The 26,247-nt window shown below is 65.7% G+C and overlaps 16 protein-coding genes across 16 annotated transcripts; 7 read left to right on the forward strand and 9 right to left on the reverse strand.

The window, feature by feature from the left end:
• Nucleotides 1-130: 130 nt before the first annotated feature.
• On the reverse strand, nt 131-1,109 carry V1510DRAFT_416573 (uncharacterized protein). The gene is made up of 3 exons (XM_066933789.1): nt 707-1,109; nt 545-675; nt 131-500 (listed from the first exon to the last, which is right to left on the reverse strand). Exons 1-3 carry the CDS (start codon nt 810-812, stop codon nt 138-140), a joined length of 600 nt encoding a protein of 199 aa, XP_066789016.1. The 5' UTR covers nt 813-1,109; the 3' UTR covers nt 131-137.
• On the forward strand, nt 499-2,278 carry V1510DRAFT_124124 (WD40-repeat-containing domain protein). The gene is made up of 2 exons (XM_066930280.1): nt 499-675; nt 707-2,278. The coding sequence occupies exon 2, from the start codon at nt 828-830 to the stop codon at nt 2,205-2,207; it is 1,380 nt and encodes a 459-aa protein (XP_066789017.1). The 5' UTR covers nt 499-675; nt 707-827; the 3' UTR covers nt 2,208-2,278.
• Nucleotides 2,279-3,021: 743 nt separating this feature from the next.
• V1510DRAFT_402995 (tRNA intron endonuclease) lies at nt 3,022-3,678 on the forward strand (the record flags this gene model as incomplete). The annotated part of the gene is given in 2 exon segments (XM_066932138.1): nt 3,022-3,029; nt 3,048-3,678. 2 exon segments carry the CDS (start codon nt 3,022-3,024, stop codon nt 3,676-3,678), a joined length of 639 nt encoding a protein of 212 aa, XP_066789018.1.
• A 728-nt stretch (nt 3,679-4,406) lies between these two features.
• On the forward strand, nt 4,407-6,282 carry V1510DRAFT_416584 (fungal pheromone mating factor STE2 GPCR-domain-containing protein). The gene has a single exon (XM_066933790.1). It carries the CDS (start codon nt 4,895-4,897, stop codon nt 6,206-6,208), a length of 1,314 nt encoding a protein of 437 aa, XP_066789019.1. The 5' UTR covers nt 4,407-4,894; the 3' UTR covers nt 6,209-6,282.
• A 29-nt stretch (nt 6,283-6,311) lies between these two features.
• Nucleotides 6,312-6,731, reverse strand: V1510DRAFT_402997 (uncharacterized protein; the record flags this gene model as incomplete). The annotated part of the gene is made up of 1 exon (XM_066932139.1): nt 6,312-6,731. The coding sequence occupies one exon, from the start codon at nt 6,729-6,731 to the stop codon at nt 6,312-6,314; it is 420 nt and encodes a 139-aa protein (XP_066789020.1).
• Nucleotides 6,732-7,529: 798 nt separating this feature from the next.
• On the reverse strand, nt 7,530-8,482 carry V1510DRAFT_402998 (ADP-ribosylation factor family-domain-containing protein; the record flags this gene model as incomplete). The annotated part of the gene is made up of 5 exons (XM_066932140.1): nt 7,530-7,927; nt 7,963-8,018; nt 8,062-8,068; nt 8,350-8,386; nt 8,435-8,482. 5 exons carry the CDS (start codon nt 8,480-8,482, stop codon nt 7,530-7,532), a joined length of 546 nt encoding a protein of 181 aa, XP_066789021.1.
• Nucleotides 8,483-9,386: 904 nt separating this feature from the next.
• V1510DRAFT_416596 (uncharacterized protein) lies at nt 9,387-10,089 on the forward strand. The gene has a single exon (XM_066933791.1). The coding sequence runs from the start codon at nt 9,432-9,434 to the stop codon at nt 10,053-10,055; it is 624 nt and encodes a 207-aa protein (XP_066789022.1). The 5' UTR covers nt 9,387-9,431; the 3' UTR covers nt 10,056-10,089.
• Nucleotides 10,090-10,357: 268 nt separating this feature from the next.
• Nucleotides 10,358-10,953, reverse strand: V1510DRAFT_416597 (uncharacterized protein). Its single transcript, XM_066933792.1, has one exon. It carries the CDS (start codon nt 10,921-10,923, stop codon nt 10,594-10,596), a length of 330 nt encoding a protein of 109 aa, XP_066789023.1. The 5' UTR covers nt 10,924-10,953; the 3' UTR covers nt 10,358-10,593.
• Nucleotides 10,954-11,957: 1,004 nt separating this feature from the next.
• On the forward strand, nt 11,958-13,475 carry V1510DRAFT_416600 (uncharacterized protein). The gene is made up of 3 exons (XM_066933793.1): nt 11,958-12,351; nt 12,385-12,705; nt 12,738-13,475. The coding sequence occupies exons 1-3, from the start codon at nt 12,208-12,210 to the stop codon at nt 13,431-13,433; spliced, it is 1,161 nt and encodes a 386-aa protein (XP_066789024.1). The 5' UTR covers nt 11,958-12,207; the 3' UTR covers nt 13,434-13,475.
• Nucleotides 13,436-14,438, reverse strand: V1510DRAFT_416602 (uncharacterized protein). The gene is made up of 2 exons (XM_066933794.1): nt 14,266-14,438; nt 13,436-14,234 (listed from the first exon to the last, which is right to left on the reverse strand). Exons 1-2 carry the CDS (start codon nt 14,408-14,410, stop codon nt 13,453-13,455), a joined length of 927 nt encoding a protein of 308 aa, XP_066789025.1. The 5' UTR covers nt 14,411-14,438; the 3' UTR covers nt 13,436-13,452.
• A 147-nt stretch (nt 14,439-14,585) lies between these two features.
• Nucleotides 14,586-16,522, forward strand: V1510DRAFT_124449 (ergosterol biosynthesis ERG4/ERG24). Its single transcript, XM_066930281.1, has 2 exons — nt 14,586-14,889; nt 15,033-16,522. The coding sequence occupies exon 2, from the start codon at nt 15,033-15,035 to the stop codon at nt 16,500-16,502; it is 1,470 nt and encodes a 489-aa protein (XP_066789026.1). The 5' UTR covers nt 14,586-14,889; the 3' UTR covers nt 16,503-16,522.
• On the reverse strand, nt 16,515-18,384 carry V1510DRAFT_416606 (uncharacterized protein). The gene is made up of 2 exons (XM_066933795.1): nt 18,209-18,384; nt 16,515-18,145 (listed from the first exon to the last, which is right to left on the reverse strand). Exon 2 carries the CDS (start codon nt 18,127-18,129, stop codon nt 16,543-16,545), a length of 1,587 nt encoding a protein of 528 aa, XP_066789027.1. The 5' UTR covers nt 18,130-18,145; nt 18,209-18,384; the 3' UTR covers nt 16,515-16,542.
• A 378-nt stretch (nt 18,385-18,762) lies between these two features.
• On the reverse strand, nt 18,763-19,566 carry V1510DRAFT_416608 (uncharacterized protein; the record flags this gene model as incomplete). Its single annotated transcript, XM_066933796.1, has 1 exon — nt 18,763-19,566. A coding segment is annotated over one exon (629 nt), but the record flags the coding sequence as incomplete, so codon positions are not given.
• Nucleotides 19,534-20,354, reverse strand: V1510DRAFT_416609 (NO signaling/Golgi transport ligand-binding domain-containing protein). The gene is made up of 2 exons (XM_066933797.1): nt 20,204-20,354; nt 19,534-20,173 (listed from the first exon to the last, which is right to left on the reverse strand). The coding sequence occupies exons 1-2, from the start codon at nt 20,261-20,263 to the stop codon at nt 19,667-19,669; spliced, it is 567 nt and encodes a 188-aa protein (XP_066789029.1). The 5' UTR covers nt 20,264-20,354; the 3' UTR covers nt 19,534-19,666.
• V1510DRAFT_124467 (WD40-repeat-containing domain protein) lies at nt 20,057-21,703 on the forward strand. Its single transcript, XM_066930282.1, has 3 exons — nt 20,057-20,583; nt 20,617-20,743; nt 20,776-21,703. The coding sequence occupies exons 1-3, from the start codon at nt 20,491-20,493 to the stop codon at nt 21,585-21,587; spliced, it is 1,032 nt and encodes a 343-aa protein (XP_066789030.1). The 5' UTR covers nt 20,057-20,490; the 3' UTR covers nt 21,588-21,703.
• Nucleotides 21,585-24,800, reverse strand: V1510DRAFT_416613 (P-loop containing nucleoside triphosphate hydrolase protein). Its single transcript, XM_066933798.1, has one exon. The coding sequence runs from the start codon at nt 24,763-24,765 to the stop codon at nt 21,820-21,822; it is 2,946 nt and encodes a 981-aa protein (XP_066789031.1). The 5' UTR covers nt 24,766-24,800; the 3' UTR covers nt 21,585-21,819.
• Between the last annotated feature and the right edge of the window lie 1,447 nt (nt 24,801-26,247).

The raw sequence follows: 26,247 nt of genomic DNA on the forward strand, positions 1-26,247 counted from the left end.
GGCACGTGAGGCGGAGCGGCGGTGCGCCGCACGCGCCGCACGAGCCGCACGAGCCGCACCGGCCGTGAGCCGCACGCCGCACAGCCGCACGCGCCGCACCGCGCCCGCCACTCACCACAAAGCGCAGCGCAACCACGTCAAACGTCACGTCGTTCACCACGGCCGTCGCCGTCCGGTCGGGGTTGGCCTGTGGGGCCATCGTCTGTGCCGGCCGCGGCCACCATCCGCCCACTGGCGCGTTTCGCCGGTCGTCCGTGTCGTCGCGTTGCGTGGGTCCGCCGGGCGGCCAGAGCGAGCGTGTCACGCGTGACGCCACACGCGACTTTCCGAGAACTGCGTCCGGGACAGAGCTGGCGGTCAGGGGACCCGACGGCTATATATACCTGCGCTATCGTCTGGCAGGCTTGGCTGGCTCTGGCGGATTCTAGAGACGCAGCTCCGTGGTGATTAGGTTTAATATGCAGGCGGTGCGGCGACGTGACAGCGGCGGTCTGGGCCGCGCGCCGCACGGCGTGCGGCGCGCCGGGTAACGGCGATCAGCCGCACGCCCTGCGGCGGCCACCGCAAAAATTCTGCGCGCGCCTTCGATCCCGCACAATGTCTGCGGCATCTTCGGACGACGACGACTTTGCGCTCCCCGGCGCGGTCGTGCAGGTGGCCCCCGATGTGGCCGAGGTACGTGGATCGCCGGGCGCGCTGACGACAGGAGCCGAGCACGGCGCTCGTGGTCGCCGACGACAAGCCGCGCAAGAACGTCGTGACCGGTAAGTGCGCTGCCGACGCCGCTGACCGCAGGCTACGCCGAGGACCATGCGTTCAGCGACGTCATGTTCAACATCCAGCACCGGACGTTCCAGGCGCTGGGCTACGCGCGCAATCCGTCGTTTGCGACCGGCGCCGGCGAGTTCACCGGCGACGTGGCCGCGGCCGAGCGCCGCGGCGGCCGCGACATGCTGGATCTGCGCGCGACCAAGGCGCAGGCGCGCGCGCTGAAGCGCAAGCGCGAGAGCAAGGGCGACGCGCACGTGCTGGATGGCGAGAACGCGTACAAGGGCCCGTGGGCGGCGTACGCGGACCCGGACTCGTCGTCGTCGTCGGACGACGAGCCGTCGTCGGACGACGAGGCGCCGGCCGCCGCCGCCGCCGCCGAGCCCGCCGTGCCGGCGCCGCCCGTCGAGAAGTCGACGTTCCACGGCTCAGTCGAGCGCGACTATCTCGGCCGCACGTACATGCACGTCCCGCGCGACCTCGACGTCGACCTCAACAAGGAGCCCGGCGAGCAGTCGTGGTACCTGCCCAAGCGCAAGATCCACACGTGGCCCGGCCACTACAAGGGCGTCTCGGCCCTGCGCTTCTTCCCCAAGCACGGTCACCTGCTGCTCTCGGCGGGCATGGACGGCAAGGTCAAGCTCTGGGACTGCTACCACAAGCGCGAGCTCCTGCGCTCGTACGTCGGCCACGGCAAGGCCGTCAAGGACGCGTACTTCACCAACGACGGCACCAAGTTCCTCTCGGCGTCGTACGACGCCACGATCAAGCTGTGGGACACCGAGACCGGCCAGTGCATCTCGCGCTTCGGCACGGGCAAGACGCCCAACTGCGTGCGCTTCAACCCCGACGACGACAAGCAGGACCAGTTCCTGGCGGGCATGTCCGACAAGAAGATCGTCCAGTTCGACACGCGCACGACCGAGATCGTCCAGGAGTACGACCACCACCTCGGCGCCGTCAACAGCATCACCTTCGTCGACGACAACCGCCGGTTCATGACCACGTCCGACGACAAGTCCATCCGCGTGTGGGAGTGGCAGATCAACGTGCCGATCAAGTTCATCGCGGACCCGCAGCAGCACTCGATGCCCACCGCGGCCCTGCACCCGAGCGGCAAGTACGTCGCCGCCCAGAGCATGGACAACACGATTCTCGTCTTTGGCGCCACCGACCGCTTCCGCCAGAACCGCAAGCGCGTGTTCCGCGGCCACAACTGCGCCGGCTACGGCATTGAGGTCAACTTCTCGCCGGACGGCCGCTGGCTCATGTCCGGCGACACCGGCGGCTACGCCTGCTTCTGGGACTGGAAGACCACCCAGCTCAAGAGCAAGTTCAAGGCCCACGACGGCTGCCTCGTGTGCATTGCGGCGCACCCGCAGGAGTCGAGCAAGGTTGTCACGGGTGGTCTGGATGGCAAGATATGTTACTGGGATTAGTGTACAATAGAATACATGGGCTGCGGCCCGCCGTGCTGAGGAACACGTGCAGAGCACGGGCATGGACCGCGCGAGCCTGCGGCGGCTCTGTCGAGGGCGTGCCGTGTGGCGGCTGTATGCGGCTGTATGCGGCTATATGCCTGCCCGAATGCTCACATAGCCGCCCATATAGCCGCCCACACGGCCGCACTGCTCCGGTGGAAACTGTGCCATTGATGTCTGCCCTTGGCTGTCCCCGGGCACACACTACGTACACGCCGGCCCTGTCAAAGGCGGCCGCCCTCGACGGCGTCGTCGCCCGTAGGTCGTCGTGCACAATCGGCATTCGCGGTCACGTCGGCACTACCCAAACGGTCACCTACCCGAACACTCAATCCTCATTTCTTATAAATAGGCAAATTTTTTTCCCACATCCCCATCACGCAACGCACGACGATGGTGGAGTAGACCAGATGGCCGAAGGTGAGTCTCTCAGGGCAGCGCGGCGAAGGCAACGCGGATCGATGATGCAAACCCTCTATTGCCGGAGTTCTCGATGAGCGGCTTTAACACCTCTAAGAAGCTCTGAGATTTGCACGCCTTCGCCAGCGCTGCCGTCCTGGACGGCAGAACTGGAGCTGACGTGTACAGGACAGACAGACGCAGGCGCGCAGAGCGCAGCGGCGCCGCAGGCGCAAGACCAACGGTAAGGCAACCGGGCCCGGATCAAATGATTAGAAAAATTTTACAATCTGTCAATCCCCTGAAAGCCGGCTCGACCGGTGGATGTCGACAAGTAAAATCAAGAGTTTTATGACATGATCCACGGCCAGCCATGTCTGAGTGCGTGCTGACGGACAGGCGCGCGACGATCACCGTCGTCGACGGAGAGTACTTTCTGTTTGACCTGGACGACATCTGGTTTCTGCGCAACGACCACCGCGTCGCGGGCATCCTGGTCGGCACACTGCCCCAGGTGCCCCAGCAGAGCGTGTTCCTGGGTCTGCCGGTGCAGATCCTGCCAGAGGAGGCCGCGCTGGCGGTGCGGCTGGGTGTGGCGCAGCTGGTGTCGGCGGCGGAGCACGAGGCCGACGGCCGCCGGGCGGCCCCGCGCCAGCCGAACGAGCCGTTTTCGACCGCCGTTGTGTCTGCGAAGAGCCACGGCGCGACGGATGCGGGCGCGGTCGCGGCCATTGCGGCTACGCCCCGGTTCCGGCTCTACGAGCATCTGCAAAAGCGCGGGTACTTCATGTCGCCGGGCCTGCGGTTCGGCGCGCACTTTGTTGCGTACCCGGGTGATGCGCTGCGGTACCACTCGCACTTTTTGGTGCGCGCCGTGGGCTGGAACGAAGAGTTCCAGTTGCTCGATGTCGTGGGCTCGGGCCGGTTGGGCACCGGCGTCAAAAAGGCCTGGGTCGTCGGCGCGGCTCGTGACGACGCGGAAGACGCGGAAGTCGAGACCTTCAGCATAGAATGGGCCGGTTTTGGTTGAGCGCTGGTCGCTGTACATAGAATGCATACGTGCGCACGCGCGTGCTTGATACACTTAGCACTGCTCAGCGAGCTTTGGCGGCAGCTCCGTCGAGGCGATCAGACGTCAGGCTCCGGCTACAGCCTGACCAGCCCACAGTGGCGCTCTGCCGAGGATGGCTGTCTTTGGCAGGCCCCTTCCGTGGGAGACCCGCAGGACCTGTTCTCGAGCAGGCCGCCGAGGGCTGGTGCGCCGCACAAGGTGCGGCGCGTAACCGACGAGCCGCATCACCTGCATGCGTGCGCCGCACCACCCGCATAATGTCCTGCCACGCCCCTCGTTCCCCTCTATGACACTCGCCAGCCGCTCCTGCGGCTACCGGCGGTCGTCGGCCCCTCCGACTGTATTCGCAGCGGCCCTGCAATCGCGCCGCCCTCGTCATCGCACGGCGCCCAGCCCCGGAGGTCCCGCGCCCAGCCCGGTCTCGGCCGGTCGGCCGCGGCGCGGCACGGCCGGCAGACCCGTAGAAGCCGTACGTGGCCGCTCGTACGCTAACGACAGCTACTGCGGCCAATCGACGTCCGGTCGCAGCCGAGCGCACGCGGCGCGGTCTGTTCACCTCCTGCTTTTCCGTGCATATAATAGCAATCGAACAATACTAAGCTGCACCGCGTACTTTCATGCAACTAGCATGCAGCTAGAATCTCACTAAACCTGACAGGCTAGCGTACCGCCATCCGGGGTAAAACCACTACGCCAAACCTGAGAGATCGCGACATTTGGGAGATCGATAGTATTGTTCCCTTCACTATGCACGAGCTCAAACGGCGCAGTTAGCCCGCGCCAACGGCCACGGAGGCGACAGTAGCGCAAACCGTGTCGCATGAAGCAGCATGCCCAGACAAGCACGGGCACGCAACGGCGACTGCCAGGTGTGCTGGCGACGCGCTAATGCACAAGTGGCCGTTGCGATTGTTCCTGAATATTGGCATTGTTGCCTTGTTGCCTGCGACCCTCACGGCCAGGCACGGCGTGCTACGCGGGTCACAGACCCAGCCTCACTGCGGAACTACGGAAGACCGGGTCGGTGGATCCAACCGTCGCAGCGGTCAGAGGCGAGGACAGGCCCGACGTCGGCTCGGCCGCCGGTCCGCCGTGCTTTTGGACCAGAGGTCCTTTTTGGACCAGAGGTCCTGGGCCGCTCCGCGGAGCCACGGTCGAGCGTCCGCCGACCCGCATGGCGGTGACTCGGCCTACTCGACGCATGCACAAGGCTCGCATGGCCTCGTGGCGGGACTATGTGCCGCGCCCACGCACATGCGCACACAGCACTAGAGACAACGGCTGCTATTACTATTGTCCCTGCACCCGCCGCAAATCGAGGACCCGTCGGCAGCAGGGTGGTCCGTCTGCGACATATATATTCGGCGGTTTCGCCAGACAGTCGACATCAGCAGCATCTTCTTTCACAATGTCTGACAGTGACGTCGCCCCAGGATTTATGACCGAGTACACGCCGGCGAACCAGACTATCCAGTACGTCGACTACGAGGGACACTACCAGTACTCGCAGCCGGCGGACTTTGATAGCTGGACGAACGAGTTCGTGTCAATGGCAGCCATTCTCGGCGTCCAGATCGGCGCGTGCACGGTCATGGCGATCACGCTGGCGCTGCTGAGCAAGCCGGCCAAGCGCCTGACGCCGATCTTTCTGCTCAACCAGTTCTCTCTGATGGTGCTGGTCGTCCGGGGCATTCTGTACCTCAAGTACATCACCGGCCCCATGGCGTCGTTCGCCTCGAGCTTTGCGCTCTACACGGACGACATTCCGGACAGCGCCTACAGCGAGTCGTACGCGACGTCGATCATGCCGATGCTCGTCGTGATCGCGGTCGAGATCTCGCTCATTCTGCAGGTGCGCATTGTCTACGCGTCCAACCGGCACACGCAGCGCGTGGTCACCGTCCTGGCCTCCATGCTCGGTCTCGTCGTCGTCGTCTTCTGGATTCTGTCCGAGGTGAACGCGTACGACGACCTGTACGGCCTGACGGTTGCCATGAGCCAGTGGCCCTACACGGCCGCGTACGTCTCGTACTCGGTCTTTATCTTTGCCTGCTCCGGCGCGTTCATGTACAAGCTCTACCAGGCCATTCGCCAGCGCCGCAGCCTCGGCCTGACCCAGTTCGGTCCGCTCCAGATCATCTTCATCATGAGCCTGCAGACCATGATCCTGCCGGCGATCATGACTGTCATCCAGATTGCGGCCAACCCTGGCTTTGGCTACTCGTCCATGACGTCGCTGATCGTGGTCATCTCTCTGCCGCTGTCGACGCTCTGGGCGTCGTCCGCCGGCGAGGCCGGCTCGTCCCAGAGCTCGGTCAACTCGGGCTACCTGTTCAAGCAGCGCTCGGCGAGCTCGGCGTCGTCGGCCGAGACCGTGTCCCAGCACAGCGGCGTCGTCCTCGATCTCGAGAAGCAGGACGAGTACGCTCGCCACTGGAAGTCGCCGTCGCCGGTGACGGTCTCGCAGACGATGAGCGCCGAGTCCTAGGCGTTTTTGGGTACTTTTGGGCTGGTCTTGGTATAGCGACTTGTATTGATAATGGAAACAGTGTACACTCCAAACATGCATTCCCCGTAACGTACAATTCCCCTTAACTCCACGGAACAAACGAACCCAAAATCTGTTTTTTGGCTGGGCTGCCGGCCATTCCGCTGCTGCCGGTGCTGGTGTAGCTGCTACCCAGCCGGTACTTGTCGTAGAAGCCGACGGTCTCGCCTGAGGGCAGCACATAAGTGCGGGGCTTGTCGGCGTCGCCGGGCAGCAGCTGCGGATCGTATACGTACCCGGCCGAGCGACCGGGCACGTCGAGGGCTGCTGCCGGCTCGTCGGCGTCGTCGGTGCTGGCGACAGACGCCGATCCATCGTCGTCGGCGGGCTCATGTCCGGCCGCCGGCTCGTAGGCCTGAGGCCGGCGCCAGGCCGGCCACGTCAGGAACGCTGGACGCCAGTACGCCAGGGCACATATCGTGCCCACGAACGCGAGCGTGATCAGCACGAGTATGGCGACCATCCATGGCTCCTGGATCTCCTCTTTAGCGGTAGCCAGTTTGACTGCTGGACCCTCCGGGGTCGCCGGTGACGTGTGTTCGTGCGGGACCGCGGCCGCTGTGCCGTCCACGACTGGGTCGTGCGACAGGCGTCCTTATAACAACAACACAGTGGGCTGAGTGAAAAGTGCGGCCTATCCGTGTTCTGGTAAGGTTGTGGTGCGGCCGGTCGTGTGGATGCAGTTGCTATGCGTCCAGGCTAGCCGCCGGCTGCGCTTTGCCCGATAAGACCGCACCTGAGTCAGGCCGTGTCGGGATCGGCGCTCAGAGGCAGAGACAGAGGCGGGCACAGGCGCAGAGAGGCCGGCAGCGAGTCCACGGCAGGGACGAACGGCTGGCGAGCTGTGGACGCCGGGAACAGGGCAGAGCAGGCCGGCGAGGGGAGTTACCCGACCGCGATAAGCGCCGCACAGCGTGCGGCGCGCCAGCGCACCGCGTCGCACGCCCAGCTTATGGCAGAAATAATATATTAAATAAAGACACAGATGAAAGACAACTAAGAAACAATAACTTAAACATCAGGCAACTGCCAGCTGGTTCAAAGAATGACAATATACAGCACAATCATCTTTTATGTATATATCAGTTATTTTTTATTTAGCTTTTAAGAGGACTAGAAACGAAGATAGACAAGTATCCGTAGTCGAGGGTAGGAGCGCTCTTCGATATATCATTCTTGAATTCGTCAAACAAAAAATAATTACTTTCATAACATTTCAATGTATCTATCTTTGCACGCGTTGAATGCCGAAACGATATGTTTAAGTGCGCTTGCGGATGTTCGTGGCCAACCATTCCAAACCCTCGTACAGACCGTCGCCGCTGGTGGCGCAGGTGGCCTGGATGTACCACGAGCGCTGTCTGAGCGAGTGGAGGCCGAGCTTCTCGGTGATCTCCGCAGCGTTCATGGCGTTGGGCAGATCCTGCTTGTTGGCGAAGACCAGCAGGAGCGCGTCCCGGAGCTCGTCCTCGTTGAGCATGCGCTGGAGCTCCTCGCGGGCCTCAGAGATACGCTCACGGTCGTTGGAGTCGACAACGAAGATGATGCCCTGGGTGTTCTGGAAGTAGTGGCGCCACAGCGGACGGATCTTGTCCTGTCCACCGACGTCCCACACGGTGAACGAGATGTTCTTGTACTCAACGGTCTCGACGTTGAAGCCTGCTGTTAGGACCGCTGCGGGGACCGAGACATACCGATGGTGGGGATCGTGGTCACGATCTCACCGAGCTTAAGCTTGTACAGAATAGTGCTGTTGCCGTCAGTCCCGCCCGACACACGCGCTCGCCACTTACGTCTTTCCTGTAAACCAAGCGCCCATGGGGGCCTCGCGTTAGCTGTCGTTCTACGGCGCAATTGCACAGAGGGGCGGCGCCACGCCAGGATCGCCATGACGAGCGGCCAGCGCGGCCTACCGCGCGCGCCGCCGGATGCCACAGAGTGGGCACCACGGCTACGCCGCAGCGGATGGCCCGCTCGCTGTCACGGTCGCCCGCCGCCGCGCACCTGCGGATGCACCGGATGCGGTGCGCCGCGTGGCGACGGATTGCCGATGGCTGGCGCCGCTCCGCAGAGTCACTTACCGGCAGCATCAAGACCAACCATCAGGATTCTCATCTCCTGGGGCTCAGTTAGCATCCATCCGCGTTAGGTGCGCGCCAAACATACCTTGCGGCCGAAGAGGCCCTGGAGCAGCTTCGAGATAGAGAGACCCATTATTGCGCTTTCTGCGAATCACGTCAGCATCGTTCATCGTCCGCCACACGTCGCCAGATGATGGTGCTTGCCGTCCTCAGCCGTCACGGTCGCAACCGTCTGCTGTGACGATGCAATTGGATGCCTGCGCGCGGCTGATTGATGATTGCCGCTGCGCGCCCGGCGAGGGGTGGGCCTCTCTGCCGAGCGCATTTCGCGGCCGCCTGCGGGCCGCGGACAGCCATCAATCACAATTGCCGTCGTCCATCCAATTGCTGCACCTGGCGCTGCCGTGTGCGAGGGATACGTACAGTCAAATTCACGGTGTGGATAGAAGACAAAGGTATGGAAACGAAATTATATAGGGAAAAAGGAAGGAATGTTTAGGGGAACCGTGAAAAAAAAACGTAAAAGGACGCTGGAGGAAGGCAAGGGAAAGAGTGATGAAGGAGACAGCGCCAGGTGTTTACTTGCCTGTTCTGTGGGCAGGAGACGTGTCCGCGGACCCGGCGGACCCAGCGGACCCATCGGACCCAGCGGGTCCGGGCAGGCGTCGGCCGGGTGACCTCTGAACTGCGGCCGGCGGATTGGGTTGTGCCGGCCGCCGTGACCGGGTCCGGAACACTGCCGCGGTAGGTCACGGCGGCAGCTACAGAGGCCCATCCAATCTCGGACTGGGTCCGCGCGGGTCCGGCCGTGCGCCGTCATTCCTGCGTCGTGACCAGCGGTAGCCTGCAGACGCCGCCTAGTGCGGCCGTGGCCCCTGTGTACGGCGCGTCGCACCGCGACGCGGTCGCATCCCGCGGACTGGGTCCGGGCACAGGCGCGCGAGTCCGCTGGGTCCGGACCGGCTGCGCAGCCACGCCATTAAGGTTTGTACTTGCACCGCTCAGTGTTATGGCGGCGACAGAATGTGCTCGTGAGCAGATAGAGGCCACTTGTGCTATTTAAAGACACTTGTTGCTATCCGATGCTAGTGGCGCGGAGATTAGGGACGGTGCGGGCCGACGCGCGCGTGCGATCGCGGAAGTGCTTGGCTCGGTGTCGTCGGGGCGTCGCCCGAACGAACGACAGCGAACAGCCCGGTCTGGGTGAGGCGCTCGGCCAGTACCGGCGACGTACGGCAAGGCGGCCGACCCGGCATGGTGCGGCCTCTGCGCCGCAGGGCGCAGCAGCCACTACGATGGCAAAACTCAGTCGGCCGATAGGCGTATGTGGGTATGGACCCAGTGACGGACCGGTGACGGACTCAGTCACGGCTGCACAGGACCCGGCTGCGGCGTCGTACCGAGTGGGCCTAGTATATCACGTAAGCGTCATGCCGCACCGCCGCGCACTTTCACGGTTATGCGCTGCCGTCGCAACGCGTACGACGCGACGGCGTGATGGCCAGCCGGCACACCCCGCTGGCACCCGGTGGCCCCGTCTGGTGCGGTCGGGAAAGGATGGACGGGGACGCGTCGACCGATCTTGGTGTACCGTTCGGACCCGCCCACACGGCCGAGCTGGCGGCCGTGAAGGCAGCCACAGCGGTCGGCCCTTGGCGCGTGCCGGCCTTGGTGCGGTATGGAGGCATTGTATTATGTTATATTAGAGCCGTGTTTAGAATGCACAGCTAGTAGCCAAAAGGGGCGGCTGCAGCAGCCCGCTGCGCAGCCTGTGCGCCGCCAGGGGTGCGGCGCGGCGCGGTGGGTGCGCCAACTTGAGAAGCACTGCGGCTCAGCGCCAGGCGAGCCGCACGTGGTGCGGCGCGCGTCTATACCATGTCCTCGGCCTTTGCAGTGCCGGCCACGCTGATTGGCTGTTTCTCATGTGGATACTCGGAATCGGCGTCCGCCGCGTCGGCGTCGGCTGCCACACTGGCCGGCCCCTTCTCATCCGCGAATACTGAGCCGGCGCTGTCGCCGCCATCGTCGTCGGTCGCCGCCGCCGCTGTCGCGGCCTGCAGGCGCTTGACGCGCTTGGCCTCGGCACCGGCCACTAGACCCGCAGCCATGGAGGTGCTGACGTTAGCGCTGGCGTCTCGTCTACTTACGCGAACCCCAGACCAATAAGCAGGCCAGTCACCCACGACGGTCGATTAAACCGATTCCAGTACCACATGCTGCTGTCAGCGGCGCCGGCGTGCTTACTTACGCAAAGCCCATGACAACCTGGATCAGCGAGTTGGCGATGTAGAGCCAAACCACCGTGTCGAGCGTCCACCAGCGAGCGAACTCGATCACGTACCACTCGTGTATCGCGGCCAGCGACCGCAGCGCGACCTCATGGCCAGTGCGGGCGCGGCAGAGCAGGTATGCGTCACGCAGACGCCACGGGAAGAGCCCGAAGCCCGTCACACAGAAGAGCGCATTCAGCACCTGCGAGTCATACTCGATCCAGCGCTTTTTGGGCGAGTCGTTGTCGGGTCCATCGACGTGGTTCATCCACGGGACGGCCCCGCACAGGAGTAGGAAAAGCATGCCGCCAAATGCGATGACCAATGCAAGGTAGACATGGACCAGGAAGCCCTTCCAAGTGCATGCGTAGGCAAAGTCTGCGGCCACGTAGTGCCGCACGAGCGGCCACAGGTGCTTGCGCACGGGCTTGGGAGTCTGCAGAGGCTCGGCGTGCTCGGTGACGACTCGGCGAGGACCTTTGACGTCGGAAGCGGCGACCAGGGCCTCCGCCATGACACCAGGCTTGACAGGCGCGTTGGACAGCGTGGCGATCGTGGCTGTCACGGTCGACACGGTCGACCTCGTGGACCGTGTCCGCCCGCCGCTGAAGGCGTACTCGTCCGAGTCGTCCTGCTTGTAGAGCGGGTGGTTGCGGAAGAAAAAAACGTCGGCGTCGGACCGCGCGCGCGGCCGCGAGGCAACGACGCTGACGGACTGGCTGCGTGACGTGCGTGCGGCCGACCGACGGCCGCCGGGCTGCCGTACACTGTTGCCGCGGCCCGGCACCGCGCCCGTGTCCAGGCTCTCGGCCGGAAATGAGGTCGCCGTCCGTATGTTCGGCCGCTGACCGAGCCGTTCGCTGGGGCCGCCGGCGGTAGTGCCAGTCAGGCTGCTGGCTGTGCCCGTCCATGCGCCCGTTGCTCGCACGCTGTCATCCGAGCGGTCGGCCAAGGCCGAGTGATATTCCGTCGCCGAGCTTGATCCGTCGCCGTCCTTGCCGTCCACGGCCGGCGCTGCCGCCACGGCCGGCCCGTCGTGCGCCTCGGCCACAGCCGCCAGCCCGGCAAACGCCACGCGGGTCTGGGTCGACCGCCGTCGTCCGCGGTTGTTGCTGCTCATGATGCGTCTTTGTTGCTGTGCCAGCTGCCGGTCTGCTTTTCTACACGCAGCTTTCTCCGCCACTAGCACTAGAGCGGCATGTTGGACTAGGGTCTACGCCAGGTGACGTCGACTGTCACCCCGGCTCCGCCTGGGCGTTTTTGGCCCGGGCGGCGCAGCAGCCCGGGGGCTCGCGTTCCTGGCACTGTGCCAACGGTCTATTCGCACGCGGCTTTAGAGTTGGCCGCGGGCGCGGGGACCGTGTCCTGACCTGCAGGCGAGTCATGCCCTAACCCTATCTTCGCATGAGCGGACGGACCTCCCGCCGCCGGTGGTACCCGGCTAGGGCCGAGAACGCGCCGGGATCGGTCTCCGCAGTCTGGGTCGGGGCACGTCAAAACCACAGAATTTTTTTTCGTCGACTCAACGAAACGCGGCAGCAGACCCAGTTTCAATTCCTCCGACGCAGACGCGCAAGCAGCAGACAAGATGGTTTTCCAGGCGACAATGCGGCCTCTGGCCATGCGCACGGCGCGCATTGGTGGCGTGCGCCAGCTGGCCGGCGCGGCCGGCCTCAAGACGCTCACGATCGGTCTGATTCCGGGCGACGGCATTGGCAAGGAGGTGATCCCGGTAGGTGGACGACGCCGCGGGGGCTGACGGCAGGCGGGTCGGCAGGTGCTCGAGGCGCTGCCGGCGGAGGACGGCCTCAAGTTTGAGTTTGTGGACCTGATTGCCGGCTTTGAGTGCTTCAAGGAGACCGGCGTGGCCCTGCCGGAGGAGACCGTGCAGACGCTGGTGGACAAGTGCGACGGCGCGCTGTTCGGCGCGGTGTCGTCGCCGACGACCAAGGTCGCCGGCTACTCGTCGCCGATCGTGGCCCTGCGCAAGAAGCTGGGCCTGTACGCGAACGTGCGCCCGGTCAAGTCCGTTGGCGGCAACAAGCCGGTGGACATGGTCATCGTGCGCGAGAACACCGAGGACCTGGTAGGTGGGCGCGCCGGCGGCGCTGACGGCAGTACGTCAAGGAGGAGACCCTGACCACCCGTCCGGACGGCACCAAGGTCGCCGAGGCCATCAAGCGCATCACCGAGACCGCGTCGGCCAACATCGGCCGGCTGGCGCTGGACCTGGCCGTGATCCGCGGCGAGGCGCGCGCGGCGTCGGTCGAGCCCACGCTGCACGGCGACGGCCCGGTGCTGACCATCACGCACAAGTCGAACGTGCTGTCGACGACGGACGGTCTCTTCCGCGAGACCGTGCGCAAGGTCTTCGACGACAACGCGGCCAAGTACGCCAGCGTCAAGGTCCAGGAGCAGATCGTGGACTCGATGGTGTACCGCATGTTCCGCGAGCCCGAGATCTTCGACGTTGTCGTGGCCCCGAACCTCTACGGCGACATTCTGAGTGACGGCGCGGCCGCGCTCGTTGGCTCGCTCGGCGTCGTGCCGTCGGCCAATGTCGGCGACAAGTTTGTCATCGGCGAGCCGTGCCACGGCTCGGCGCCCGACATCGAGGGCAAGAACATTGCCAACCCGATCGCGACCATCCGCTCGGTTGCGCTCATGCTGGAGTTCATGGGCTACGGCGCGCCGGCGGCGCGCATCCACAAGGCCGTGGACGCCAACCTGGTCGAGGAGAAGGTCATGACGCCCGACCTTGGTGGCTCGTCGACCACGACCGAGGTGGTGGCCGACATTATCAAGCGTTTCTAGATGTGTGAATACATGCTCGCTAGTCGATAGCGGGCTCGTCGACGTCGAGGTCCGCGGCCGACGGGTCGGGGCCGACCCGGGCCGGGTCTGCAGCTGGCGGGTCGGGGCTGACCCGGGCGGCCGGGTCGGCGGTCGGCGGGTCGGCGTCAGCCGCGCCAGCCGCCTCGGGTCCGGCCGGCCCGGCCGCGCCCGCGTCCTCCAGCTGGAACAGCACCGTAAACAGCACCGTGTCGGTGCTCTGCTGCTTGAGGACATACCGCAGCGGCTGGCCGTCCCAGTACTTGGCCACGCCCAGGCTGTAGCCCGGCAGACGCAGGACGAGCTCGCTCATGTCCAGGTACGGGTTGAAAAAGTCAAACCGGTACGTCTGGCCGGCACGGAACACGTGCCCCTGCCGGTGCGTCGCGTCCAGAAAGTACTTGCGGCGCTCGGCCGGCGTCGCGGGCACGCCGTCGCCCAGCGACGCGCCCAGACCCTCTGCCTCGGCGCCGACGGGCCCGTCGCCGGCCGCGCCCACCGCGATCGTGTTCACGGACGTGACCGCGTACCCGTACAGGTACGGCTTGTCCGCGTACAGGTCGCCGGTGGCGCTGGGATCGATCAGCCGATTGAAGATGCCAAAGGCGACGCCAAAGCCGTACGGCAGCGAGTCGCGCACCGGGCGATCGAAGTCGTTGCCAAAGACCAGGTCGTCGAAGCCGACGTCCGCGGCAAACGTGACATCGAAGCCGATCGACAGACGGTCGCCGGCATGCGCGTCTGCAAAGTAGGCGCACGTTTGGGGGCTGCCGTCCGGCAAACCTGGGGTCAGCTCAGCCACGCCGCCACGTACCCGTGTAGTCGCGGATGCGCACGACCAGGCGGCACTCGGCGGCCGGCGTGCGCACGACGGCCGCGCGCTCGGTGTTGACGGCTACAGGCTGCGTCGGCCCGCCGTACGCGCTGCCGGCGGCCACAGAGAGTCGGAGAGCAGCCATGCGGGCGAGGCGTGACGCGCCGCAGTTTGTGCGGCTGCCGATCGCTGTGTTTAGCGCCACGCGACAGCCGCCGCTGCACGCGACGGCGCCTGCGCCACCGCGCTGCCCCACCCGCACACACGCCGGGGTGGGCGCCGGGCGGGGCGCCGGCGGCCGGCGGTCGGGCAGGACGAGTGCCGACGATGCCGAGACGGAAGATGCCGCGGACCAGCCCGCTGAGGCTAGGCGCGGGCACCGCCACAGGCCGGCTCGTTGTATGTGCGCCGCCACCAGCGCGCTGCGCCACAATCACACATCATTACTGTGGCTGGAGCTGTCCGTGCCGAACACGGCATTCCCCGCTACCCTTTTCGGCCTCGGCGCCTGAACTCGCTAACTCGATGGTACCCGCCTAGGCCACTGCGACCCGGCGCCGAGCTTTTATATATCGTCTGATTTTTTGCCGCCTCGAACCGAATTCTTTTTCGCAGTTTTCTCAGGTGAGTGCATCGCGCCGCTGCTGCACGGGCCGGCGGCCGGCCATCCGGCCGTCACCCGGCCCGGCTGTCATGGGCCGCCGCGTCGCGCCCGTCCGGCCGCCGGCCAGCCGCCGCCCGCCTCTGCGAGTCCCGCTGACCCCCAGATGGTTTCGACGCGCTCGTCTGCGACGCCCCGCAAGGCCGCGGCAGCGCCCGCCCCCAAGGCCGCCCCCAAGACGCCCGCAAAGGCGGCCCCCAAGACGCCGGCCAAGGCCAAGGCCAACGGCAAGGCGGCCAAGGCGGCCGAGGCCGACGTCTTCACGGGCTACGACTTCGGCGGCCCAATTGGCGTCAGCCTGATGATGACGGGCTTCCCGCTGCTGATGTGGTACCTCTGGATCTGCGCGACGTACTACGGCGGCCACCTCGCGACGCCGGTCGCCGGCGAGTCGCTCAAGGACTTTGCTCTGCGGCTGTACGGCCACTGGTACGAGGGCGCGTTCCCCGAGCTGCGCGCGTGGCGCATCGTCTGGACGTTCCTGCTCTTCGAGGCCGTGCTGTACGTGTACACGCCCGGCGTCAAGACGCAGGGCCTGCCGCTCCCGTCGCTCGGCGGCGAGCGGCTGCCGTACTACTGCAGCGCGGTCTGGTCGTTCTACACGACCATGGTCGTGGCGGCGGTCCTGCACGTGACGGGCCTGTTCCCGATCACGACCGTGATCGACTACTTCGGCCCGATCATGTCGGTCTCGATCATGTCGGGCCTGGTCCTGCCGTTCGTGCTGTACTTCTACGCGGTCGTGACCAAGACCACGCACCGCATGTCCGGCAACTTCATCTACGACGTCTTCATGGGTGCCGTGCTCAACCCGCGCATCGGCATCCTGGACTTCAAGATGTTCTTCGAGGTCCGCCTGCCGTGGTTCATCCTCTTCTTCCTGTCGGTGTCGAACGCCGTCAAGCAGTACGAGACGTACGGGCGCGTGTCGCCGCAGGCGGCGTTTGTCGTGCTCGCGCACTGGCTCTACGCCAATGCCTGCGCCAAGGGCGAGGAGCTCATCGTGACCACGTGGGACATGTTCTACGAGAAGTTCGGCTTCATGCTGCTGTTCTGGAACATGGCCGGCGTGCCGTTCACGTACTGCCACTGCACGCTGTACCTGGCCAACCACGCGCCGAGCGAGTACGCGTGGTCGAAGACGTACAACGTCGCCATCTTCGGCTTGCTGCTGGGCGCGTACTACATCTTCGACACGACCAACAGCCAGAAGAACCAGTTCCGGCACCAGATGTACGGCTCGTACCGGCCGCGCAAGTCGTTCCCGCAGCTGCCGTGGCAGGTCGTCAAGAACCCGACGTACATCAAGTGCAAGAACGGCGGCACGCTGCTGACGAGCGGCTGGTACAGCTACGCGCGCAAGATCCACTACACGGTCGACTTTTGCCAGTCGCTGTCGTGGGGCTTGATCACGGGCTTCAGCTCGCCGCTGCCGTACTTCTACCCGGTCTTTTTCTTCTGCGTGCTGACGCACCGCGCGTACCGCGACATTGAGCGCTGCAAGGCCAAGTACGGCGACGACTGGAAGGAGTACGAGCGCCAGTGCCCGTACCTGTTCATCCCCTACGTGTTCTAGGGCAGCTGCGTGTAAGCTAGGCGAATGAACGTGAATTAGGCTAGTTGTTGCACTTCTTGAGGCACTCGACCAGGCTGGACGCGCGCACGTCGATCACGGCGGACTCCTTGTCCTCGATGCCGAAGCCGATGAGGATGACGTCGTTGAGGTAGCCGTGGTAGTAGTCGCTCTCGAACCCGTCCAGCTGGCGGTTCTCGGTGGTGTAGTCGAGGACCTTGTTGCGGTTGTAGAGCTTCTCGCGGAGCTCGAGCGGCGTGGGCTTCTTGGGCGCGCGGCGCACGCGGCGGTCCTGCTTCTGCTTGGGCTCGTCCTGGGGCTCGTCCTTGTGCTCGGGCTCGGGCTCGGGCTCGGCGGCCGCCTCGGCCGGCGCGCCGTCCTCGGCCGGCGGCTCCACGACGTAGTGCGACCGCCGGAAGTCGTACACGTTCGGCCGCGACTTGCGCGGCTCCGAGCGCGAGTCCCACGCCAGCGAGACCGCGTACACCAGGTCCTGCTCGTCCGTGCCCGCAAAGTGCAGCGGCGGCGACACGCCCAGCACGTCGAACGGGAACGTGGCCTTGGTCACCAGCGCACGCTTCTCAAAGTACGTGTGCAGGCCCTCCTGGAACTTGACGTGCACGATGCTCACCAGCACCGTGTTCTCCTCCGTGGGCGTGCACGGGAACTCGCACAGCGACAGCCGCAGCGTGTTGGTCGACTGGTGCAGCACGGCCTGCTTGTTGGCCGTCAGGCTCGCCAGGCAGTTGAACGTCTTGGGCGCCAGGTTCTTGGTCTGCCAGCCCACGGACGAGAACGACCGCGGGAGCAGGTCCTGGTGGATGAACGTCTTGTTGTGCTCGAACATGAGCACCCAGTTCTGTTCAAACTCCTGCTTGACGCCCGGCCGGCGCAGCTCGACCGGCTGCGAGTAGATGATCGGCGGGTCCGGGAACAGCTGGACCAGGTTCGGGTAGTACATGCGCAGGTCGACCACGAACTGGCCGATGCAGTCGTCGGCCGAGTTGCCCGAGTACATCAGCAGGGGCGCGCCGTCCGGCGAGAAGAACGCGCGCGGCACCTGCGGTCCCGCGCGCAGCGCCAGGTAGTGGTGGTCCAGGCACTGCGACGACGACGTGATCGGGATCGGGATGTGCACAGGGTCCGTCGCGCACTGCATGCTCATCCGCTTCGAGATCTTCTTGACGCCGAACGACAGCTCGCACGCCCACAGCTCGTAGTTGGAGCCGCGCACCTGGCTCGCGAAGCCCAGGTACGGGTGGTCGGCCGACGCTGGCAGCGGCAAGATGGACGGATTGAACCGCGGCAGCGCGCCGTCGGCCATGAAGTTGATGCGCATCATCGTCATGAACGGGTTCGACGCCGACGTCACGATGCGGCGCGTCTGCCCGGCCAGGTGCGCCGGGCACCGCCGTTCGGCCGTCTCCAGAAACGACGGCTCGAGGTCACCTGCGAGCGGGCCGCCCAGCAGGTCGATCGTCGACGGCCGTCGCGCCGACGCACGCAGCACGACCACCACCGCCGTGAAGATGACGAGCGGGATCACGACGAGCCGGTAGAACCGCGGCAGCTGCGAGAGCCGCAGCGAGCGGAAGAACCGCGTGAGCTTCGTCGGCGATTGCTTTTCCATCTCGGCGACCTAGGGTCTGTTCTGTCAGTGGTTCCCTGGCGCACGTCCGGCGCCGGGCCGCCCGGCCGCGCTCGCCTACCTCTGGCCCATCAAATGCGCGGTCAATGCCTGCGCGGATGGATCCCGGTACGTTGGCAGCCGAAAAATTTGGCAGCGTCGTAATGTCACCTCCTAAGAGCCGGCCGCCGATAAATTTAGCTAGTCCACTACGCGCGGCATGGGCTCTGCACATCCCTACATTTAGTGGACGCTCTGCTGCCGGCCTCCGGCAGGCGCGGTGCGCTTGCCGTCTGTGGTTGCCATATCGGGCTAGGGCATTTGTGATTCCCTGCACGCTGCTCGCACTAAGGCGCCGGTACGCACCGGCGCAACGCCCCAGCGGGCCGGGTACGACGCCGCCGCGCGTACCGGGTCCGTCTGGCGGCCGGCACGCGCGGACCCGCTGGGCGCGGCCGGACGCCTGGCACGCGAGCCGACCCCGCTCGGGGCGACGGCTGTCTGCGCCGATCTGCTGCGTCGGGACTGCGCACTGTGGCTGCGCGCGCGCTCGCGCCGTACACTCACCATACCCTATCAAGCGCGGCCGCACCTCAGCCGCGCGTCCTAACCCCGCGGCCTACTGCACTATGGTGCCACGACGTTGCCTTGCGAGCGCCGTGCTTCTGTCGGCGGAATGTTCGCACACGCGTATGTGTCAGGCCGTAGCCGCCTCGGCGGAGCAGACGGCTGTGCCTGGCGTGGCTGCCATTGGTGGGCGGCATGCTGGCGGCTGTGGCGGACCACTGGGTCCGACTGCCCACCTTGGTTCTTAATATAGAGCATGGCGTGACGGCCGGATGTTTGTGCGCGGTGCGGGCGCACTGTAGGCGGCGGCAGAGGCTGGACAGGCGGACTGTGGAGCGGCAGCAGAGGCCGCAGAGACGGGGCCGTAGAGCGGCGGCCGGCCAGTGGCCAGTGGCCGCCGTAGTGGCTGGCGCAGTGGCCGGCGCAGTGGCCGTGCACGTACGGGCGTCTGGGGGACGCTGGACTCGCCCGGTGGTCTACCAAGCGCGCGAGCGTCCGGCAACGACTCCGCCGGGTATGATTGCCCGTCGAACAGAGGTCTGCGCGCGTCTGTGGACTCTGCCGAAGCAGCTACCCCGGTGCAGCCCGGCGCAGCCGCGCGCATCCGCCGCCGGAGGCTCGTCCACCAGCCGGCGAGCGTCGGCGGCGACCCAGTGAACATGGCGGCACTCTGGGCACTAGTCCACGTACGAGCAGCGGTCTGCTGCAGGAGGCATCCGCGACCGAGTGAAGACTCGCCCGCAGCGGCCTCTGGCCAGCGCGCGACCGGGCGGCCAGGGGCTCGGCCTACGCCAGACCCAGCAGGCCGGGACGCACCGCCACGACCCCTGCGGTTATATGCATGTGCTGCGGCTGGATTTCTATCAAACATGGTCTGTCGCGGACGTTGCGTGCCGCCGAGCGCCGCCCGCGTGTTGTAGCGGCGGCGCGGCGCGGCCAGGCGCCGGTCGCCGCGCGCGTTGCGCGTCCGTAGCTAGTCGTCGCCGACCGGCATCTCGTCCTCCAGGATGCGGACAAGGGTGACCTTCATCTCGGTGATGTCGTGGCCGCGCAGGACGTCCGACACGAAGCGGGCGTCCACCTGCATCTGAACCATCTCGAGCGCGCCGCGCAGGACGCCGCACAGGATGTTGGAGTACCACAGCTCGGCCAGCGCGTCGTCGGGCAGCTCGACAAAGTCGGCCAGCGGGTTCTCGTCAAAGACGAGCGAGAACTCCTTGGCGTCGGGCGACCAGGCGGCAACGGCGGGCGTGACGTTGAGGAACATCTTGAAGCCGACCTTGGCCACAACCTCGGCGGTCTCCTTGAAGGAGCGGCAGCGGGGCGTGGCCGCGCGCGCGAGGAAGTCCTCGATCAGGCGCAGGCCGATGTTGTAGCCCATGCGGTCGAGCTGAGCGTTGACGGCGGCATAGTCGCCCGCAAAGTCCTTGCAGAGCTGGGCGACGACGGAGCCGTAGGTGAGCGTGACGAGCTCGGCGTTCTGGGTCAGCGGCGCGGCAGGGGCACTTACGACTTTCTCGACCCGGGTCTTCCAGACGTCTTCGCCGGTCTGGCGGTGCGATTTGGCCATGGCGGGGCCGTGAGCGCTGGCCGGGAGGTTGCTGGGGTGAAGGGCGCGGGCGCGATCTGACGAGCTGCAAATTTTGCCGACCTCTCGACAGCGGCGTGACGAGCGACAGCAGCGCCAGCAGACGCACGACAGACGATCGCGGCCCGGGACAGCTCGGGTAGGACGCGCAACACGGACAGAGGCCGCAGCGAGCGGCGGAGGGGCACGCAGGGCAGCGTGCGCGAGCAATGGCGGAGAAACGCAAGGACAGCCGGCGGGGCCGCGGCACGGCCGTGGCCGTCGTGAACACGTCGGTGGCGTCAGGCGCGCTGATCCAGACGGTAGGTGGGCGCAGCGGCGGGGGCTGACGACAGGTCCAGCGGAGCTCGGCGCTGGCGGCGCCGATCATCCAGCTGGCGGGCCACAAGGGCGAGGTCTACGCGTGCCGGTTCGACGGCAGCGGCCAGGTGGTGGCGTCCGGCTCGCAGGACCGGACGATCCGTAAGTGACGGGCGGGGCGCGCTGACAGGCAGAGCTGTGGAATGTCTACGGCGGAAACGAGAATTTTGGCCAGATCCGCGGCCACAAGGGCGCCGTGCTCGACCTGGCGTTTGCGCGCGACTCGCGCTCGCTGTTCTCGGCGTCGGCCGACGCCACGCTCGGCGTGTGGGACGTCGACAGCGGCGTGCGGGTGCGCCGGCACGAGGGCCACGGCGACATGGTCAACTCGGTCGCGGCCGCGCGCCGGGGCGCTGAGGTCCTGGTCTCTGGCTCGGACGACGGCGCGGTCGGCCTGTGGGACCCGCGCACGAAGCATGCCGCGGCGTACCTCGAGACGGACTTCCCGGTGCTGGCCGTGGCCTTCGGCGCCGCCGGCACCACAGTCTTTTCGGCCGGCATCGACCACGCGATCAAGGCCTGGGACCTGCGCCAGCGCGCGGTGGTCTACACGCTCGACGGCCACACCGAGGCCGTCACCGGCCTGGACGTCTCGGCCGACGACCAGTTCCTGGTCTCGAACGGCATGGACTCGACCGTGCGCGTGTGGGACGCGCGGCCGTTCGCGCCGGCCAACCGGCAGATGCGCGTGCTCGACGGCGCGCCCGCGTCCGACATCGAGAAGAACCTGCTGCGGGCCAGCTGGAGCCCGGACGGCACGCGCGTCGTCGCCGGCTCGGCCGACCGCACGGTCGTCGTGTGGGACGTGGCCAACGGCCGCATGCTGCACAAGCTGCCGGGCCACACCGGCGCCGTCAACGACGCCCGGTTCTCGCCGGCCGAGCCGAGCGTGGTTGTGACGGCCTCGACCGACACGACGCTGGTGCTTGGTGAGCTCAACGCGTAACGTGATGTACAAATGATATTAGTTCTAGGAGTGTACAAGTGGCCGAGGCCTGTAGAGCGGGGACAGTGACGGAGGACGAGGAGCGAAGGGCGCGCGGCGGCAGCCGCGGTCGGGCTCGCAGAGCGTGCAGCGGGGCCGTGCGCGGCGGCTATATGCACGCCGCGGCACAGCCGCCTCCAGTCGCGGAACACCCGACAGCGTGCATATAGCCGCGTCAGCCTCTCGCGCATGCTTAGTTGCGCTCCAGCGCCTGCAGCTGCACAAGCTCGTAGTACTTGGACTGGTTCGCCAGCAGCTGCTGGTGCGTGCCCGACTCGAGCACCACGCCGTTCTCAAACACGTAGATCACGTCGGCGTTCTGGATCGTCGACAGACGGTGGGCCACGGCGATCGTCGTGCGGCCCTCGGCCGCCTTGTCCAGCGCGGCCTGGACGACCTTCTCCGACTCCGAGTCGAGCGCGGACGTGGCCTCGTCCAGCAGCAGGATCTTGGGCTGTCGGATCAGCGCACGCGCAATCGCAATGCGCTGCTTCTGGCCACCCGACAGCAGCGTGCCCTTGGTGCCGCACAGCGTGTCGTAGCCGTCCGGCAGCGACATGATGAAGTCGTGGATGTTGGCCTGGCGACACGCCTCGAAGACCTGGTCGTCGGTGACGTCGTCCAGCGAGCCCAGCCGCACGTTGTCGCGGATCGTGCCCGCGTACAGAACCGGCTCCTGCTGGACCAAGGCGATATGCGACCGGTACGCGTTCACGTTGAACTCGCGGATGTTGACGCCATCGAGCAGGACCTCACCCGCCAGCGGCAGGTAGAAGCTCTCGATGAGGCCGATGGTCGTCGACTTGCCGCAGCCAGACGAGCCGACAAGGGCGACGAACTGGCCGGGCTTGATGTCCAGGTTCAGTCCGCGCAGGACAGGCACCTCCATGCGCGTCGGGTACCGGAAGTGCACGTTGCGGAACTCGATCGCGCCCGAGATGTCCGTCGGGACCTTTCCCTCGGTGCTCCAGGCATCGACGACCGGCCGGCGGTCAAACAGCCGCTTGATGTTGTTGGTCGCCTGGCGTGCCTTGCCCATGTTGGGCGCGAACGAGAACACGATACCGGCCGACTGCGAGCCAAAGACGGTCGCGATGAACGAAATGAAGAACGCCGTGGTCGAGATCGAGTGCGTCTTGAGCTGGCCGGCACCGAACCAGAAGCCGAGCGCCATCACAAAGAGCACGAGGCCCTGCGCAATGGCGTACAGCAGCGACGACCGGAACGTCTCCACGCGCGAGTCGCGCAGCTGCGCGGCGATCGCCTTGTTGTAGTTGTCGAGCACGTCCTGCTCGCGCGTGAGCGACGCGACCGTGCGGATGGCCGTCGTGGCCTCGCACGCGTACGACGCCGACTTGTCGTAGGCCTTCTGGGCGTGCTTCTCGAACCGGGCGAGCAGCGCGAAGCGCAGGTAGCCGGCGCCGACGACGAGCGGCATGCACGCCGCGCACACCAGCGCCAGCTTCCACGCAACCGACAGCGACAAGATGATGCCGACGATGATCGTGACCGACGAGTTCAGGATGTGGCCGAGCGTGGCGCCCGACAGACCCTCGACCGACTGCGCCTCCTGCGACAGCTGGCTGGTCAGCGAGCCCGTCGAGTTGCCGTCCTTGTCGAAGTAAGCGATGTCCTGGCGCAACATGGACCGGAACGACTCGAGCCGGATGCGGCGGACGAGACGCTGGGCAGTGAACGCAAACATTCCCATCATGAGCACGTACGCGACGCCCTCAACACCGGCAAGCATGAAGAACAGACCAGCAAACAGGTTGATCTGCTCGCGCATGTGGCCGTACTGCGACGGCAGCACCTCGAACGCGGTCACACACTTGGCGAACAGCACCGACTGCACCGGGTACGCCGCACCTGCAACAAACGCAAAGCAGATGCTGAAGAAGATGAGCGTCCGCTCGGGCTTGTTGAGGCTGTACAGCAGCTTGATCAGCGTCAGAAGCGAGTACTGGCGGTTGTCGTCAGCGACCTGGCGCGCGATCAGGCTGTTGGCCGAGACATTGGTGTCGCTCGGGCCGATCGCGACCATGTCGTCCTCGCGCACAACCAGCTTCTCGTTGGCGGCTTCGGGGTCGATCGAGCCGTCGGCCTTGTGGATGCGCTGGGCGTCGACGAGCTCGTAGTACATGCCGTGGCGGTCGAGCAGCTCGTTGTGCGTGCCCTGCTCGACGATCTTGCCCTTGGCCATGACCACGATCTGGTCGGCGTCCTTGATGGTCGACAGACGGTGGGCAATCACGATCGTGGTGCGGTCCTTGCTCGCCTTCTCGAGCGCGTCCTGGACAATGCCCTCGCTCTTGGTGTCGAGCGCGGACGTGGCCTCGTCGAGCAGCAGGATGCGGGGGTTGGCGACGATGGCACGCGCAATGGCAATGCGCTGCTTCTGGCCGCCAGACAGCAAAAAGCCGCGCTCGCCGACGTGGGTCTCGAACTTCTCGGGCAGGTCCTGGATGAACTGGTAGGCGTTGGCCATGTGGCAGGCCTCGACGACGCGCTTCATGCGCTCGTCGTCGGACGCGTGCTCGTACTGCGTGCCGATCAGGCCGTACGTGATGTTCTCAAAGATCGTGCACGCAAACAGCGTCGGCTCCTGCGACACCAGCGCGATCTGCTGGCGCAGCCACTTGGTGTTGAGCGTCGAGATGTCGTGCCCGTCCAGGTAGATCTTGCCGGCGACGGGCTCGTAGAAGCGCTCGAGCAGGCCGATGATGGTACTCTTGCCCGAGCCGGACGCGCCGACGAGCGCGACCGTCTGGCCGGCGCCAACGCTGAGCGACATGTCCTCCATGACGACCACGTTCGGCCGCGACGGGTAGATGAACTTGATGTTGTCAAGCTTGATGTCGCCCTGGACGTGGTCGAGCACGACGCCCTCGGTCGACTCCGAGTCGATCACGGGCACGCGGTCGATGGTCGCGAAGATCTTGGCGGCGGCGGCGATGCCCGAGACGACCGGGTCCAGGTTCGGCGCGATGTTGCCGAGCGAGAACGCGCCCATCATCATCGACATGAGCACGGCCACGATCGCGCCGACGCTGATGTCGTTGTGCACGAGGAACCGCGAGCCCTGCCAGAACGCCAGCGCGTAGTTGCAGTAGATCAGGAACCACAGCGCGCCGAGCATGACGCCCAGCGACGCGCCCTGGCGGAAGCCCCAGTACTCAGACACCTTCAGGTACTTGTCGTACTGCTTGGCCAGCCGCTCCTGGACGCCGAACGCCTGCACGTTGCGGATCGACGACAGCACCTCCTCGGCCAGCGTTCCGCCAACGGCGTAGCCCTCCAGCGCGTTCGTCGAGAACTTGATCATGAACCGCGACAGGCCGCCCATGACCACAAAGATGGCCACGACCGTCGAGAACAGGATCAGCGTCAGCCGCCACGACTTGATGAAACCAATGATAAACGCCGCGATGAACGACGAGGCCGAGTTCACAATCAGTCCGATCTTCTCGGACATGCCCTCCTGCACCAGCGTGGTGTCGCCCGTGATGCGTGTCGTGATCTCGCCCGAGCCGAGCTTGTCAAAGTAGCCAATGTTCTGGCGGAGCGTGGCCTGCAGGTAGTGCACGCGGATGCGCGAGGCGAGCAGCTCGCCGCGCTGCAGGAACGAAAACGTGTCCAGGAACGTGAACACGATCTGACCGATGCCCAGGTACACAAAGTACAGCGAGAACCTGTTGACCGAGTGCTGGAAGTCCTCGGGCGACAACGTGCCGGTAAAGAAGTCCGTGAACGACTGGGTGAGCTGGCCAAACACCAGCGTCATCATGGGCACGATTGCGCCCGAAATGACGGCCGAGACGAGGCCGACGGCCAGGACCGCGAAGTCGACCGGCTCAGCGAACCGGTAGAAGAGCTTGAACGACTCCTTCACGGCCTTGACGTCGACCTGCGAGCGCAGCAGCTCGGCCTCGTGCTCCGGCAGGTGGTCAAACTCATGGCCCTTCTCGGCCACGTCCTTGTCGGTGGCAACTTTCTCGTCCCCAGCAGGCACGACCTTCTCGTCGAGACTGCTGGGTGTGCTTATTCTATCGTCTTCAGCCATGGTCGATGGCGCAGAGACTGGGCCGTCGGGGGGTTTTGTAGCCGTCGTGAGCGATGCGTGGAAACGACGGTGGGGAGCGGTGCCCTGACAAGACGCCTAGCCCGCGCCGTGCTAGCGGTAGGCTGCCTTAGCCGGCCGTGTCCGCTTCTAGCTGCGTGGGGCCTTGGACTAGCCATGTGGGGCGTGGGCTGCGCGGTGCGCCTGCACGCTGCGACGGAGTTGCCGCTTTGGGCTACGCGGCTCCTCAGACAATAGAGCCACCGCGCGCGCGTGTGTGTTCGGACTAGCGCCGTCCTCCCAAATCCCCATTGGGCCCGCTGCGCCCGCCCGCTATACGAACCCAGGCCCCTGACCCGGCGGAGATACAGGTGTGACCCGCCAGCACGGGCCGGGCGGACATGGCATTGTTCGGCTGCTGTTATGTCCGCTCCCGAAAAGAAACTTTCGGCAGATGCCGCCGCGCCATGACTCGTACAGCTCAGCCGCGCGGACTACCTGCGTGACATCGGCAGCCAGGCCGACCAGATAACTCCGTCCGCCATCCGACGGGCATATTGT

The sequence above is a fragment of the Dipodascopsis tothii genome (genome assembly GCF_038497935.1).
Source record: "Dipodascopsis tothii strain CBS 759.85 unplaced genomic scaffold V1510scaffold_14, whole genome shotgun sequence".
Taxonomy (NCBI): Eukaryota; Fungi; Ascomycota; class Lipomycetes; order Lipomycetales; family Lipomycetaceae; genus Neoaidaea; species Neoaidaea tothii.